Source organism: Solanum verrucosum, unplaced genomic scaffold, assembly GCF_900185275.1.
Source record: "Solanum verrucosum unplaced genomic scaffold, falcon-dt-bn FXZP01000003.1, whole genome shotgun sequence".
In the NCBI taxonomy this organism is placed as follows: Eukaryota; Viridiplantae; Streptophyta; class Magnoliopsida; order Solanales; family Solanaceae; genus Solanum; species Solanum verrucosum.
In genome coordinates, this window is record NW_026020120.1 from 601462 (window position 1) to 618962 (window position 17501).

General features: G+C 35.7%; 2 protein-coding genes across 2 annotated transcripts in view; both read left to right on the plus strand.

Annotated features, from left to right (window-relative positions):
* Positions 1–17501, plus strand: part of LOC125825752 (elongation factor 1-gamma 2-like) — a 1064241-nt gene that overhangs the window by 3682 nt on the left and 1043058 nt on the right. The gene's annotated exons all lie outside the window — the stretch shown is intronic.
* LOC125825732 (uncharacterized) lies at positions 15006–17393 on the plus strand. Its single transcript, XM_049505044.1, has 2 exons — positions 15006–16223; positions 16320–17393. Exons 1-2 carry the CDS (start codon positions 15006–15008, stop codon positions 17391–17393), a joined length of 2292 nt encoding a protein of 763 aa, XP_049361001.1.

The following is a 17501-nucleotide window of genomic DNA, read 5'->3' on the forward strand; positions in this document are numbered from 1 at the left end:
AATACAAAATAGACTAGACACACACAACTCTTAAGTGAGATATATCAAATATACCATAAACTCACGGAATATCATTGATAATCATGGGAGTGACGCTGGTGGAAAGGGGGAATTAGCCACTTACCAACTTAAGGGTGTTCTTCAAGTTTGGTTCAACCAATGGAACGGATATAGGGTGGTTGATGCGGGTCCTCTTGATTGGGAAATGTTTAAGGTTGCTTTCCTTGACATGCTCTTTCCTCATTAGATGAGGGAGGAAAATGTGCTTGAGTTCATTAAACTTTGTCAAGGAAATATGAGTGTGAAGGCGTATGTCTTGAAGTTCACGCAATTGTCTAGATATGCTCTTACTATGGTTATCGATCCTATGGGCAAGGATGAGAATGTTTGTTTCGAGAGTGTCTGAGATGGTAGTTAAGGAATGTCGTACCTCCATTCTTATCAATGAAATAACCATTTCTCGTCTAATGATTCATGCTCAACAAATCGAAAAGGAGAAACTTAAGGAAAAGTCTAGGGAGGCAAAGAGGGTAAGGATCGGTGATGGTGACTTTTCACATTCAAGGTCCGATGGATATGGTTGTTCTAGGTTCCGACAAGGGTTTTTCGGTCAAGGTTTCTCTAGAGCTCCTACTCTTAAGTTCAAAAAAGACACGGTGTCTAACCCTACACCTAAAGAAGGAAATGGTGATGGAAATGGATCTTTGGCTCCCACATGCGAGAAGTGTGGCAAGAGTTATCTGGGAATATTCTTGATGGGTACAGATAATTGCTTTATGGGTGAAATTTTCAAGTAGACCAAATCATCAACGTTAAATTCAAGCTCTCTTCTTCTAACATGACATACGACTTTTGTCGACTTTGAACCATTTTCAAACTTTTGCAAATAAGTCAAACCTTTTCCATAGCCTATTGCACCAATTTGGGACCTATCAAAGCAATGTGACGAACGTCAAACCAACCTATAGGAGACCTACACCTCCTACCCTAAAGAGCCTCAAATAGTGTCATCCCAATGCTAGAATCATTATTATTATTATTACAAGAAAACTCAATCAAAGGTTAGTGATCATCCAAATTTCCCTTGAAGTTACTTCCACAAGCTCTAAACATATATTTTAAGGTTTGGATGGTACGCTCGGCTTGTCCATCACTTTGATGGTGGAAATTCATGCTAAGTTTCACTTGAGTACCAAGACCCTTTTGAAATGACTTCCGAAACTGAGATGTATACTGAGTACAACGATCAGAGACAATAGAAAAGGGTACTCCACGCAACCTTACCATCTCCTTAATATAAAACATGGCATACACTCCCGCGAAAAATAAAGTCTTAATCGGAAGAAAGTGAGTCGATTTCATCATCTGGTCCACAGTAACCCAAATTGAATAAACTGATGACGAGTGCGGGGTAAACCTGTAATGAAGTCTATATTCAAATCTTCCCACTTCCATGTTGTCATGACCAGGGGTATACCCTAGAAGTAACATGATGTACTTGACCACGAAGGGGTCTAATACAATCCCTTAGCATATCATAAACATAGGTAATAGAAAAATATGGGAAAATTTAAAAAAAATTACAATTGATATCATTTTCATAAAAGCAAGCAAAAGTCCTTCTATATTTTATCTCAAACTATCTAATACAACTTTTAGAATAAACTCTTGGGACACAACCCATACAAAAGTCTCAAAAACATGAAATAAAAACATAAAGGAAATGGTGGATGTTGTCGTCAGAGCTATGAGGACTCACAAAGATCTTCAACTCCTTAGCTCCATAGGAAACCTAGCTTCAAGATAACACTCAACTCTCCAAATCCTACATTTGATTAGAATGTAGTCAAAGTATGTGTTAGTACAAAATGTTAAAAATATGTTAGCTAGCATAATCATATGAGCATAAGACAAGGGGGAGTCAATATAAGACATAATCCAAAATCATATCAAATACTTCATGAAACATCAACCATAAGCATAAAAGACAATATCATAATCATAATAAGAAAATTCTCCATTATAAGCATCATATAAGCATAATTTTACTCTTAGTCATCTATACCGTAATAGCATTTTTCTCAAGTAACCTCGAAAGCATACATGTGCAAAGCATGAATAGAATCCCATAATACCACCCAAGCCAAGTATCCCTTTTGGTCATTTTAATCATAGTCTATATACATGGTCTAGTCTCTAAGCTATTCTACCTTAAGGGCACCATACTCATAAGTAACCTCAAAGCACACTTGTGCAATGTATGAAAGGCATTCCATAATACCCTCAACACTAAGAGTAACCTTTAACTTATCGTAGTCATATTTACCCTCCTTTGGTCTCATTCTTAGCTTAGGATGCTTACTAGTTCTACCCTAGGCAAGTAGAACACCCTTCTTCGGTGTGGGGTTACATGACACCGGATTCCATGATTTAGCTCGATCTCATGGCCTATGTCGGTTCATGCCTATTCCCATCATGTGAGATATGCATTATGGTTTCTTGATGAGTTCTATGAAGTGTCGGTGGTAGTATGGGATGCTATCCATGCATTGCACGAGTAGGCTTTGAGAGGGTCATAGTGAGTTCTCTAAGTCATAATGACTTAATGTATAATAGTCCTCTAAACGCATGAATGTGTCCTAAATGAACCTAATGAAGAATGTTGGCTTAAATGTTGAAATGTAAAGATGCATGTTATACTTGGATTGTATTTTGAGTTACTTCCTTGTCATGACTTATTGTATATGAATGTGCCTTGTCTAGGGTGAATTCAAAGGAGACATAGTGTGAGTAGTAGTATGGGATGCTACTTGCACATTGCACAAGTATGACTTAGAGTTGTCTTAGATGTTGGTCTTAATGTGATGATGTGATTCATGTAATGTTTATATCTCTTAAATGCTTTATTGTGTAAAGGTGGAAAGGATGAATGGTAAGTTCACTTTTGGTGATCCTTAGGTGGTACCTTAGTGTGGGTGGTGGTATGGGACGCTATTCATACAATGCACGAGGTATAGCTTGAAGGTTACTTGAGGTGAAGGTTCGAGGTGAGGGTAAAGGTTTATATGTTGATCAAGTTCAAATATGAAAATGTGACTTGTATGTTGGTTGTGACTTATATTATGCCTCTTTTATAAATGTTCATGAAGTTTTACCAAATGGCATAAAAGCATGACTTTCAAACAAAAAGTCTCCTTTTAAGCATGTTTTTGCATGGTCATCATACTTAGTACATCTAATGTGCTAACCCCATTCTTCCCCTTTTCTTACTGAAGTGTAGGTCTTGGAGATGTTGGTGTTCTATGCTTGATGGATAGGTTTCTAAGGTGCTTGAAGATGAAGACTTGGTGAGTCCTCATAGTTTCAAGGACAAAACCCATTATGTTCCTTTTATGTCTTTTAGTTTTTGTTAAGGCTTTTGTATGGGTTAAGTCCCTATGTTGTATTCAAAGTATTAGATGGTTTGAGACATAGTGTTCAAAGTCTAGAAAGTCTTCCACTTGTTTTTTAATGAAATGTCTTCGATTGTAAAGAGAGCTTTTAATTCTTCTCTATTTTCCTATGTTCTTATGTTCAGCAATGCTATGAGGCTTGTATTAGACCCATTCGGGGTAGAGTACGCCGTGTTACAACTAGGGGTTGCTCTCGGGTCGTGAAAATCATACTTAGTACTTTATGTGCTAACCCATATTTCTTCATTCTTACCAAAGTGTAGGGTTTGGAGATGTGATGTCCTACACTTGGAAGATAAGTTTCTAAGGAGCTTGGAGTTAAAGATATGGTGAGTCCTCATAGTTCGAGGACAAAACTACTACTTCCCTTATGTCCTTTATTTATGTTTCGAGCTTTTTTATGGGCTTAGTCCCAAAGTTTATTGAAAGTATCGTAGATGGTTTGAGACAAAGTATAGAAAGTCTCCCGCTTACTTTTTATGAAAGATGACTTCGATTGTTAAAGAAAGTTTTAAATTAAGCTTTATTTTCCTATGTTCTTATGTTCAAGAATGCTATGAGACTTTTCGGAGTCTTGTACGTCGTGTCACTTTCGGGGTGTAGGCCAGAGTCGTGACACCTAGTCCCTCACCCGTAAAGGTTAGAGAAAATGCATTACTTGATTTGTTTAAATATGTTGATATTACTCGTGTGACTGGAAAGCACACACAGGTTAAAGTTGGTATTGGCAAGGGTGTTGAGGAGGGTGAAAGAAAGCGGGAGCAGTGCACACTTGAGGTGGGTCAGTGTCAGTGCAGAAAGGATGAGGATATTATATTGGAGCGAGTCTAGAAGTAGGTAGCCGAAAATTTGAGCTCGGAGGGTACTCTTGATGGTGCACCTAGATTGTTCTAGAGGGAGTTAATGATGGCACCACCCTTCTACGAAGGCGCGCATTTATGCATTAAGGTCCCCACTGACGGACACACATGCCTCTAGATATTTCTCAGTGCTTAGGCTCTAAAGGTTTTTCTTCACCTTCTACTCTTTCTTTTGATTTTTGTGCATCAAGAACATTGCACATTACGTTATGTGAAGGTGGGATGAATATGTTTAAGAGTGTAAGGATTAATTCTGAATAGCTCGAATACTCAGATCATGCCTTGGGGTTTTCTTGCCAATGTTCTTTTCTCCCAAGGACTATTTAATTTATGTTGAACCGATATGTTTAGGATGTTGATTGTAAGAGTAGACTAGAAATAAAGGCATGATGGCAATATTGATAAAAATGATATCCCTCCAAAAAAATTGTGTGCTTTGTGATATATCTATGTGATTGATAAGTCAATTGTATAAGATTTTATTGTGACATTATAGGAACTAATAGGATAACATGACTTAAGTTGAAACATGAAACTAATATAGTGATAATTTGATAGTGAAATGATGTATCATGAGTGTGAAAGATTATTTGTTCATTCACACACTATATGCCAATCTAGAACTCCCATGTTAGTCTTTCTAGGATGATTTATTTTTTTATAAGGAAAGGATCATAGGCCATTGTTGACACTGGGTCTAGTAAGCCTAAAAACAACCAACCAAATGAAAATGCTTTCTTCGATCCAAATTGTTGAGACTAAATTAGACCATTCTTTTGATTTACCCAATTCACATTCCCCGTTATGATTGTTAACCTTTATTTTCACCCTGGTCCCTCCTTGGAATCGTGCACCTCAACTAAAGTTAAAATCCTAAGTTGAGGGTGACCACTATAAAGGAAATCAAGAAAATAAAGGGGTATGAAAAGATTTGTGTTGAGAAAAGAGGAGAAAATTAAGATGGGTGGCAGCAAAAAGAAAATAAAAAGATAAAAGAATGAAAAGGTGAAGAAAGGTTTGGAATGAAAAAAAATAAAAGCAAGAAAAGTCACACCAGAGCTTTAATAAAAAATAAGGAGTAAAGTATATAAATGTGAAACACAATTTGGTTGTAAAATAGGAAAATAGGCGATGTAATGTCAACGAGGGTAAAAATGTCTCTTTGAATATAAACAAACCACACCTGATCCTGAGCCGACATTATAAGCTAAGAAAGTCCTACAATGATCCTCATTTAACGGTTTGAGAGTCTAACTGTAGAAGATAAGGGCAAGTCTATTGTATTGTGCATGTACTGTATTGAATTCAATTGTGACAGTGAGCGTATACTAAGTCCCTTAACTTGAAATACATATCGAATATATGCGTGAACAATGGAATTTCTTTGAAGTAAGGACACAAGTTACATTGTCGAAAGTTTGGTATCTTGGTGATTGTTATTTGTGTATGTGAATATATCTATTGGTATGTCTATGTCATGGATTAATTTACATGTGTAGTCTTGTTTTTAACTTAACGATTGCATTGTGTTGAAAAATGAAAATGGAGGATAGATTATTGAGGAAAAGGCCATATGAATGCTTGAGTTCTAGGTTTAATTTTGCATCAAGTTTTGTTAGCATTAGTAGTGTCACTTGAGGACAAACAACGTTTTTAAGTTGAAGGTGTTGATGTACCTCGAATTTATTTAACTTATAATGTGTTAAACTTGGAGTTTTGCATGTTTCTTAAGAATTTTTAGTAGATTTGATGGTATTTTAATCTATGTTTGCAGAAAAGTAGGTTGTAACAGTCCGACAATGGAACTTAAGTGAAGCAGCTAGTATTTGAAGACCTACGGATCAACCTATGAGTCATAGTCCATTCTAGGAGCCGTAGAATTGACTCGTAGATAAAGGTTGAAGATGATGGTGATATTTTGGCTAAGTATGGGGCAAGAAGAAAACTACGAGTCGTAGGTCTGTGTCGTAGAAAGAGTCAAAAACTGTGAGTCCCAGTACATTGAATGAAAAATTGCCAAGATGGACCGTACAAAGGTATATGATCATGTTTGTAGGAAGAGTGCATATAACCTTTATATAATCTTCCTTCTACGGGCTTGGTCTACGAGCCATAGTTTAACTTACGAGTCATAGACCATAAACTGTAGACTTGACTAACAAAGCCTACTTTTCTAGGTTTCCTTTTTCTAGTTTATTTAGGATTAGATGTTTATAATTAGTTGTTTTATTTCTCATTTTTTTTATTGTTAAACAATTGAATAATTTGTTTTTGGTTTTGAGAATTAGTTTGGTGAAAAATTTGTCCATTTTAATTCTTGAAACATCGGCATATAATACATCTTTTGTTCGTTAATTCAAGATTATTGAATTTAACACTCTAGTTGTAATTTCATGATTTATTTTAACAACCTCATTATGAATTTTGATAACTCAATCATGAGTAGATAAATCCACAACTAGGGTTGTGGAACCATAAGGAATTAACAAACTAGGCATAAGGTGGCCAACGATATAAACCACTATATTCCTACTTGCCCGACCCAGGAAGTAATGAATGAGAAAAGTAATTAAACAACAGAGATTTGGTGACTACAACTGACATCTTATATCTTTGAACCACCTCTATGACAACTAATTTGGGATAAGGGTTAGTAAAGCACACACCCGTAGACCGACCAAGTTGCGTGGTAAAAATCACTACTTAGGGCGACCAGCCACTTAGGAGATACCTAACATACCGACTTTCCATGTCAAACACTAGACAAGGCAACTACTATAAGGTTTATTATGTTAAGGACTTGTGGGGAACACGTATACCATAGTTTTATCTTCTATTGATTCTACCAAATATTTAATCATGTTTACTTGGTTATTTGTTACTGAAATCAATCAATTGAACTTTTGTTTTATAAACCCCCTTTTTTATAGAAATAACCAGACTAAAATTAAAATTAACAACCAATTAGTCCAAGTCTAGACCTCATTCCTCGTGGAATCGACCCTAACCTCTGTTAGGTTCTTTATTTGAACAACAACCACTTATAATTCATTAGAGAGGTGTAATTTGAGCGTATCAGGGCCGCCATAGCTAGAACCTTCCAGTTACAGTGTCCTCTTCTATAGAGGAAGCAAGGTTGCTATAGCATCCTTCATCATCTCGAATATTCAAGGGGTGCATCAATGGCACCCCTTGGTCCAAAATCACAATTTTTATCGAAATTTCTCCAAATCATTGTTACTAAAGGGACCTACTTGTCATGCCTCAAATCCCATTAAGACGGACAGGCACCCGATACCCTAAAGGCCCGAGAGAACCAACATGTAACATGTGCTTACTATTCATATAACTATGACAATCTTGTGACAAGTTCACATAGGATGCAGCGAAACGAACCAACATAAGTAGACCTAAAACTTATATACAAGACTTGGTCGTTGAGGCCACAACTTGTTAAGACTCAACTGAACCATATACATAAGTCTACAAATCCTCTAAAAGATAGAAAACCTTAGAGTAGGTCGGGACAGACCCCGCCATAACCTTAACTATGATATAATACCAAAATGAATCTATCAAGGACTCAGTAAAGCTCCGAATCAACCTGGAGCTCACAAAAAGTAGTTGAGTGTCGTGCTCCTATTGAGGAGGGCTACTAGCTAGAGTACATGTGCCTGCAGCATGAAATTCAGCGTCCCCCGTGAGGGACGTCAGTATAAAAAAATGTATTGAATATGTAAGTCAATAACATATATAAAATAAGAGTTTGAATGAAACCAAGTATCAATATATGTGTGCATAAATCAGAACAGAAGACCACCTTTGTTAACTCTTGTGGGATCATGTATATTACATTCTTGTCTTTACATTTCTGTGTGTTATGATCTTTATAAGGCATGTGATACGAATGACCAGCTGATCAGTGGTAGAAGATGATGACCCATGCTAGGCTTTTAACCCCTAGGATGCGGTCCTCATAATTACACAAATTGGGATTAGCCCATGCTAGGCTTTCACCCCTGAGTTGCCACCCTTCTATACCAATTGGGATCGGCCCATGCTAGGCTTTTACCCCTGAACTGCCACCCTTATATACCAATTGGGATCGACCATGCTAGGCATTTACCCCTAGGTTGCCACCCATAATTATACAGATTGCTTCACTTAGAATCTTTAATCTTTGAGATTGTTGTTTTGGTGGTCATAATCATTTTTGAGATTTGGAAGTATGGACCAGTAGTAGAGACATGCAAATAATACTTCAAGGCAATAACAATCACATAAGGGGCTATGTAACATCAATGCATTACTTGTGAGCTTAAATGACACAATTATCTTCAACAGACTCCGAGGAGGATTCACCAAACTTGCTTTTGCAAATACCATTTCTATATCAGTACATATGAGGATAATTACACAAGTATAGAGTACTGAACATATAATGAAGTAATTCTATACACTAAGGAGAGGGGGAAATATTGTTAGCTATTTGGAGATCGTACGTTGCCACTATGTTTCCTTTACTAGAAATAGAACTTAAGAAATTCACTTATTGATATTAATCGCAAGTATCAGATTTCATGCCGAAGAATATTGAATCAAATAGCCTTACATACCTTATCCTCTGACCAATACAACTATCACGATTCAGCCTCCCCTTTTAGGTTTTAATCTACAATATAAGTCATGATAAACTAAAATTAGCAGCTATCACACCGTCAGCCCCGTAAAATAGTAGTTAACATTGACTGATAATGAGCCCATACAGCCCTTAAAATAATATGTATCACAACACCTTCATTGTCTGCCCAATACATAGATTATATATCTTTTTACAAGATTACCCAAGTTGCACCAACAATAATAAACATAAAAAAGCCTCAAATATTCTTTATTATACAACAAATTATTGAACTCACCACCCCCTTGAGTTCATTTATGACAGCACACCCATAATTCATCACTCAAACTCATACATAAGGAAGTAGAAAATGGAGCAGTCACCTTACCTCAATTTTTGCAACTTCTCCTTATAACTTGAATTCCTCTAGAACTTCAACTTCCCTTCACACTTAAACCAAAGAAGAAGAGAAAAGTATCTTAATAATTAAGGAAAGTGAGCAATAGCTTGTGGGAACTTCTGCCTTCTACTTATAATGAGCATGAATAACATGTTTTCTAGTCTTCCATGGGAGAATTAAGCTAAATCCATAGGTGTTTCTCTTACCTTGGTTTGCAAATATGAGGATTTATTAAAGAACCCTTAAAGGAACTTTAAGGCAACTGTTTTAACCTTAAGAGAAAAGAGGGAGAGAGCTGGAGTTAATTCTCAATAATGTGTGTTAAAAATGAGTGAGAATTGCAGCCAATATATCTTATATTGAGCTTTCTTCACCCTTAAGAATATCCTCTAGTACCTCTCTTTTTGGTCCATTTTAAGCCACTAATTGGTCAAGTAGGTAATGCACCTGCTTATGTACATCAAGCAACTCAAAAGGTCAAACTAGGTGATGCACCTACTTGCTTTCACTTGGGCTTAAATATATTGGGCCTTGGCAGATTTGGTTGTTGGGCTTTAACCTTGGCATTTTTAACTAGATCCATATAGCTCAAGTAGGTGATGCACCTAATTGGTCCTTTGGACTGGTCAATTAGTCAAAGTAGGTGATGCACCTACTTGTCACCTACTAGCTTAGTTAAGTCAAGCAAGCAGCTTACTTATTTTATTCCATTTTCTAAATATTAATCTCTTTTTCTTTAACTTAGCACTTAACTTTCAACTTTAAGCTCAATTACCACCTTATCGTCTCAAGTTTAAATACTTCTGTTGGAGTTATAACTTGCAGTACACATGCTGAAACGTGCAAGACATCACATCACCTTCCGAGATAGTTTAAACCAACATTAAGCATATAAGAAACATGGCCCCTCACCTATACTATAAGGCTATGTCAAGTATCACAAGAATAGAACAAGCATATGTGTAATACAGTTTGTTACATTACTACCAAAATATGCCAACATCTAGGGATTCTAACTTCGAAACGCTGCCCTAATCGAAGTTTCTAACAAGGAAAACTCTTCACTCTCCCCACAATTTTATACCCATTTTTGGTCTTATTCATCACATTCTTACGCCCAAAACATTGTAGAAGTGTTTTGAAATGTAAGGTAAACCCGTATCTTCAGCAATTTCAACAATCAAAGCAAAATCTGCAAAAAAAACAAATCAACCCAAACTCTATTCTACTCAATCAATTCCTAGCATATAATAGTCATTATGTGTGGAATGAAGTAAGGAGAGTAAATAAAGCAATCATTATCTTAGTCTGAATGTTCGGAACGTATTTTTTAGGAGAGAAAAAGTGAGTTTGAGAGAGTGAATGAGAGAAATGGGAGACAAACCCATTATTCTTCCTCTTGTGTTATTTTTTAATCGCATCGAGTTGCTATAGAAGTTGGGAAGTCGTTATAGGATACATCTATAGCGGCATTATACCATTATAGCGGGATAAAAATGTGTGGGTGGGAGAAATTATTTGTCTTTGCTTGTTTGAATTTCGTAACCCAATATACTTGAGTACATAGGATGTTATGATCTTCTATGGTTCGCGTAGGGTTTTATTCTTCTTGACATTTTCAAAAACTATGTGATGATGTTTCCTAACTGGTTTGTTTTTTCTTCTGTCATGGTAATAGTTTGGGGATGAATAATGGATGAATTGGTATCTATTATAACGACTGATCTATCGTTATTCAAAAGTCCCCTTGTGCAGAGTCTTGAAATTTTTCATAATTCATGGTCAATTTAAGATTGGGGTGACATGAGAGATTTAAAATTTTGAAATTGATCTAGGTTGACGTCATCCCACCATAGCAGGAGTATTCCCGCTATGGCGGCGCCTCTATAGAAATTCAGTGATGGCATACTCATAGAAGGGTAAAATCTTTTAATTTGCATCCTCCTCTATTGTGGTAAAACAGACGAGGGTTACTCCAAAGCCCTCCTAAGCCACTTCAAGCTTAGGAACAGTGGAGAGGAAGGATTTCAGTGCAAACAAGGTCAAAACCTATGAAATTTTGGTTTACATTTGCCAAGATTCGCCCCTGATGGAGCTAGAAGCTTATGTTCTGAGTTCTTCAGCAACTTCTTGGCGTCCAGGTAGGCTAGAATTTTAACGGATTAGTTAGACTTATATTTACTTATATATAATATCTTGTAGATTATGGAGAGATTTTATGCATAGGTGATCGAAATAATGCTATCAAAGATACTTCATCCAATACTAAGTGTTAACGATCACTATGTAGTAATATAACCCAACTAAGTGGGTTGGGTTCGAGTCCCAAGGGAGTGGTACGTAGATGAGAATTAATAGGTAAGTAAGAATATGCTCAAGTCAATCATAGCTAAGAACATTTACGAATAAAAATATTATTCAAGTCTAGGGTGACACAAGTGTCAAATATCAGGGGGGTTTGTTTGTATTATCAACTAAAACAACAAATAATACGAGAATACGAATATGAAGACGGGTTCTTGGGATGTGATTGGATTATGGGCTAAGGTAAACAATCGGGTAATTGAAATTAATAGTAAATAGTTGTAAATCGGTGAATAAGCTAGACTTTAGAAGGGATAAACTTTCTCTCAAACAATTTATCCCGAATCAAATTGGTTTCTCTCGAACACCAATAAGCAGCAATTAAGACCAGCCTTCGCCTTAGTCCATTCATTCTCTTGAGCTGAATGTGTGGAAAAGGGTTTAGGATTCACTCTCTCGAGCTGAATTGATGACAACCGAATACCCACAGACCATCGATTCAGTAATTTTTGTTTTAAAACCTCTCTTCAACAAGCCAAAAACACAATGTTAAGATTGTATTTGCAACTACAACCCCATTAAATTCAACCACAATTACTGAACGAAATCACCTTTATACAGGAAATAAACTATCAATTAACAATACCCAGCAGTTAAATCAACCCATTATCATATAATCACACCCCAAGAATTGGGGTTTTACCTGAACATAGTAAAAAGGTAAAAATCGTTACCAAGTTGTGTTTCCATCAACTGGTAGGATTGATATAGTCTTTACAAAGGTCTAAGATGAAAAATCTTCAACACCCACATCCAATTTCATAGAAATGGAAATCTTCAAATCTTCAAAGCTAAGGAAAAGTGTCTCCAAAAACACAGTTGTAAGTGCTAGACTTGAAAACTGAATAATAACACTGATAAAAACTGAATTGCCTACTAAACTAAGAATTTAAAAACGTATTTATAGTTGCCTAAAAATGTGCTGCAAAGGACCATTTGGTGATGTTAGTCAGGATTGCCGATCCACTCGACGATCCGCCTTTTGGTCATTTTCATCGCCTTTCTGCTTTGACCTTTAGCATCTTCAAGTTCTATAACTTTGGGCGATGAAGCACTGCTTCGTGGAACCATTCGGTGACTCACCGACTGCTCCTTTCTATTATTGACTTGATTTTCTCCTTCAGGGCTTGGCACTGGAACATTAGGCGACGCCAAGGCCTTTCGGTGACTCACCCAATGGTTTAGGCGATCCTCAGGCCTTCTTTTCTTCATTTTTCAGTTGCCTTGTTTCTCTTTGCTTATTAGTGTCCATGCTTTGTTCCTCAATCCAAATACCTAAAATTCAAGGATTTATATCAGTTATTGGCACAAAATATGCATTTGAGGACACTAAATCTATTAAAATGAAGCCCTAAATGAGTCCAAATTGTGGACTCATCAATAGGCCTACGGGCACAGAGTTTGGATGGTTGAATGTGTAGTTAGTTATGGGTTAGGCTAATGATGGACTTGGTTAGTTGATGTTTACTTTGTTATAATTTCTAGATGGTATCCCAAGGAAGATGACTATGGGTAAAATAGGTTATGAGCAGGGATCGTTTAGGAAGGAATCCTTTGGGTAGGTGGTGGTTGTTTGTTTCCCATTTATGTTATATGTGCTTGATAACTGCTTCGTTAGTATTGCATGCATCATATATGATTAAGGAAATGGAAGAAGTTTAATTTTAAGCTGTTAATTATTGTCAATCACATGCAATTAGTGTGTTTACTTGGGTGTACAATTGTGATTTCAATTCATTGTTATTGTTATTGGGTTGTGTGATTGTTGGCTTACTCGAGTACCTTTCTTGGCATAGGATATCCCACGGTTGACTCGAGTACAACGCCTAGTACATACTAACAGTTAGCTAGTTAGCTATGGTACTGATAATGCTCAAACTACCCTCTAAAACCAATTTAAAGAGTAAGTGATAGTTGTCAATAAAAATACTCAACTAAGAGTTAGGGTCGATCCCACATGGAATGGTATAACGATAAGAATTCAACGAAGAAATCAAGAATGTGAACTTGTCCATTGTAGTAGGTTAGGAAAAATGGGTGGATAATTCCACAAAATTTACGAAAAGAGTTTGCATTATCAAAACTAATAAATAAACTAAAAGTTCAGAAATTCGAATAATTAACAAGTAATCTAGGGGTGTAGGGATTAGAATCGATGTCACATAGAGGTACTTGTGTTGCTCAATAGTGCTAAGTATTCATGGATAGGTTTGGTCATGTTCAATGCCACTAATCTTTTTTAGATCTCAAAGCATCAATTCATAGAATCTCCTTTCGGTCTCATCTATGTCAGGGGCGGACCCACGTAGTCAATTTTGGGTGCTCGAGCACCCATTGACTCCGGAAAAAAATTTGTATATATATATAGAAAATATGATAAGTACGTTATTAAATAAAAATAAGCATCCATAGAACACTAGCAGTCGTGGGTGCGCTGGTTAACACTTGGAAATATAAGGTGCACGAAGCATGAGGGCGAGGGTTCGAATCCTGTCAGCCCCATTCTTTTTTTTTTTTACTTTTTCCAGCGAATTTTGCACCTTTTTTTTTACTTTTCCATTTTTTAATTAAGGGCTTATTTTACTCCGAATTTTGTACTTGTTTTGACTTTTCCTATTCTTAATTAGTTTAGGGTGACTAACCTTTTCTTTCTTTTTTATTTTTAACCTTTTCCACTACCCACTTTTATGGGATTTTATTTTTTTAACAAAAAGAGGAAATCATTCTTCTTCTTCTTCTTGTTTCAAAGAGAAAGAAGCCAGCCCAACAACAAACTTCAAGCTTTTTTCTTTTCAAAATCAAAATACAAAAGCAAGGTAATAAGATTTGATGTTTGATTAAAGTTAGATAATGAAAAAAAAGGGTTAGGGAAATTAGGTTTTGAGATTTTCATTGCTTATGGCTAGTACTCTTTAAGTCTTAATTCTTAAAATATATTCCACATACTTTTTTTTGTTACTTGATAAATTGATTTAGACTTTAGAGTCTTACATATTTAGTGTTTTGTGATTTAAAATATTTTTTTTGAATACTTTTGAAATAAATTTTTTTCTTACCAACTTACTTGATTCAAAAATTAAATTTTAGGATGTATACAAATAACAAATTGTGCAATTGAAAATTTTGTGCTCATTGACTCATATATTGCTAATTATTGCTTGTGGTGTTGAAAGATCAAATAGATATATTAATTGTTGTTTGGGTTGTTGATAGAAAGTTATAGATTTCAATAAAAATTAATTGAATTATGTGAATTAATTCTATGATAAAATTGTTTTTTTTGCAGAAATTTATCTTTGTAAATTGAGATGGATAAGTATGTCACAAGATCGAAAATTGGGCATCCAAGTTCTAGCTCCACTCATCCATCTACCGCTTCAACCATAGCTCCGAAAATTCAAAGGAAAACATTTATTTCAGATGTTGATTTAGAATCTCTTGAAGCTGATCCGGGACTTAGAAAGCCCATTGCAGAATATAATCCTAATATACGTGATGATATTAGGAGATATTATATTCTTAAAAAGCCTTGCCAACCTAAGGATCATAAATTTCCTAAAACTAAGTTTGGGAAGGAAATGCGGCAATTTTTTCCTGATTGGTTTAATGGTCGTAAGTGGTTGGAGTATAGCATAACAAAAGATGTTGCATTTTGTTTGTGTTGCTATTTGTTTAAAAATGAATGTGAAAGTCGTGGATATGTGGTTGATGATGCTTTAACAAAGACTGGCTATAGAGCTTGGAACAAAGCTACTGAAAGATTTAGAGCTCATGTTGGAGATATAAATAGCATCCATAACAAGTGTTTCAACAAGATGCTTGATTTGATGAATCAATCACAATCAATACGCACTTCCTTTAATAAGAAGTCCAAGAAAGAAAAAAGTGAGTCTCGGCGTCGCTTGAGTGCTTCAGTTGATGTGACAAGATTTCTCTTGAAATTAGAATTATCATTCCGTGGACATGATGAGAGTCGATCTTCTTCAAATAGAGGTATTTTTCTTGAACTTTTGCAATGGTATGGAGATATTAATGAAGATGTTGGAAGCATTATTTTAGAAAAAGCTCCAAAAAATGAAATGATGTATTCTCCAAGTATTCAAAAGGATATTGTTGATTCTTGTGCTAAGGAAACAATCAAATCTATTCTTGAAGATTTAGATGGGGATTATTTTGGGATACTAGTCGATGAATCAAAGGATGTATCACACAAGGAGAAAATGGAACTTGTTTTGAGATATGTTAACAAAGAAGGAGAAGTAATAGAACGATTTGTTGGTATTATTCATGTTAGTGATACATTTGCTTGTTCATTAAAGGAAGCAATATACTCTTTTCTTTCAGATCACTCATTAAGTCCATCCCAAATACGTGGGCAAGGTTATGATGGAGCTAGCAATATGCAAGGACATCTAAATGGTCTTAAAACTTTGATTTTAAATGAGACTCCATCAGCATATTGCATTCATTGTTTTACCCACCAATTGCAACTAACACTAGTGGCTCTTGCAAAGAAGGATTCAAATGTAGATGACTTTTTTTGCTTAGTTACTAATGTGTTAAATATTGTTGGAGCATCTTTTAAGCGCAGGGATTTACTTTGAAAACACCAAGATGAACAGTTAGAGGAGTTGCTCATATCAGGGGAAGTGCATACTGGGCGAGGATTAAATCAAGAACGTGGGCTTCAGCGGCCAGGTGATACTCGTTGGGGTTCTCATTGTAGAACATTAGATAATCTTATTGTTCTATTTCCATCAGTTATTCATGTGCTTGAATTTACTCGATGCGAGTGTCCAAACTATACTAATAGACTTCTTGCTAAAACTCTTGTGGATACGATTAAGAAATTTGATTTTGCCTTTATGCTGCACTTGATGTGGAAAGTTCTTATGATGACAAATGAATTGAACTTCTCATTACAAATGATGGATCAAGATATTGTCAATGCTATGGGATTTCTTGCTCTTACAAAGCAAAGATTACAAAATATGAGGGATAATGAATTCGAATCATTAATGGATGATGTCTCTTCTTTTTGTGATAAACATGATATAGTCATTCCGGAGATGGATGCTAGCTACTTTCCTGGGAAGTCAAAGTGTAAAGCTCTTGATGTTACATATTCTCATCATTTGCGTGTTGAAATATTTTATGTTGTTATTGATTTGCATCTTCAAGAGCTTAATAATCGTTTTGATGTTGTGAGTACTGACTTACTTCTCGGTATGGCTAGTTTGAATCCAGTTAATTCATTTGGTAGTTTTGATAAGGGCAAGATAATGAGGTTGGCTGAATATTATATGAATGAGTTTGACAGCAACAAGCTTCGGGATCTCAGTTTTCAGCTTGATAGCTTTATAGTTTATGTCCGTGGTTCTGACAAGAGGTTCCTCAACTTGAAGGGAATTAGTGACCTTGCTAAAGAATTGGTCAAGTCAGATTGGCATCAAATTTGGCCACTTGTTTATTTGCTTATCAAGTTGACTCTCATTCTTCCCGTTGCTACTGCTTCTGTGGAACGAGCTCTCTCATCCATAAAGTACATTAAAAATGAACTTCGCAATAGTATTGGTGATGAATTTTTGAATGGTTGTTTAGTTTGCTATGTAGAGCGTAAGATATTCGCAAATGTAAGCAATGATGCTATTATTTATCGTTTTCAACATATGAAAAGTCGTCGAGCACAATTATAACTTTAAGATTAGAAGTCTCTTTTTGTAATGATAATATTACTAGTAGGTCATTGTGACTAATAACTAGTGGTTGTTTTTTATGATGATAATATTAATCGTTGTTTTATT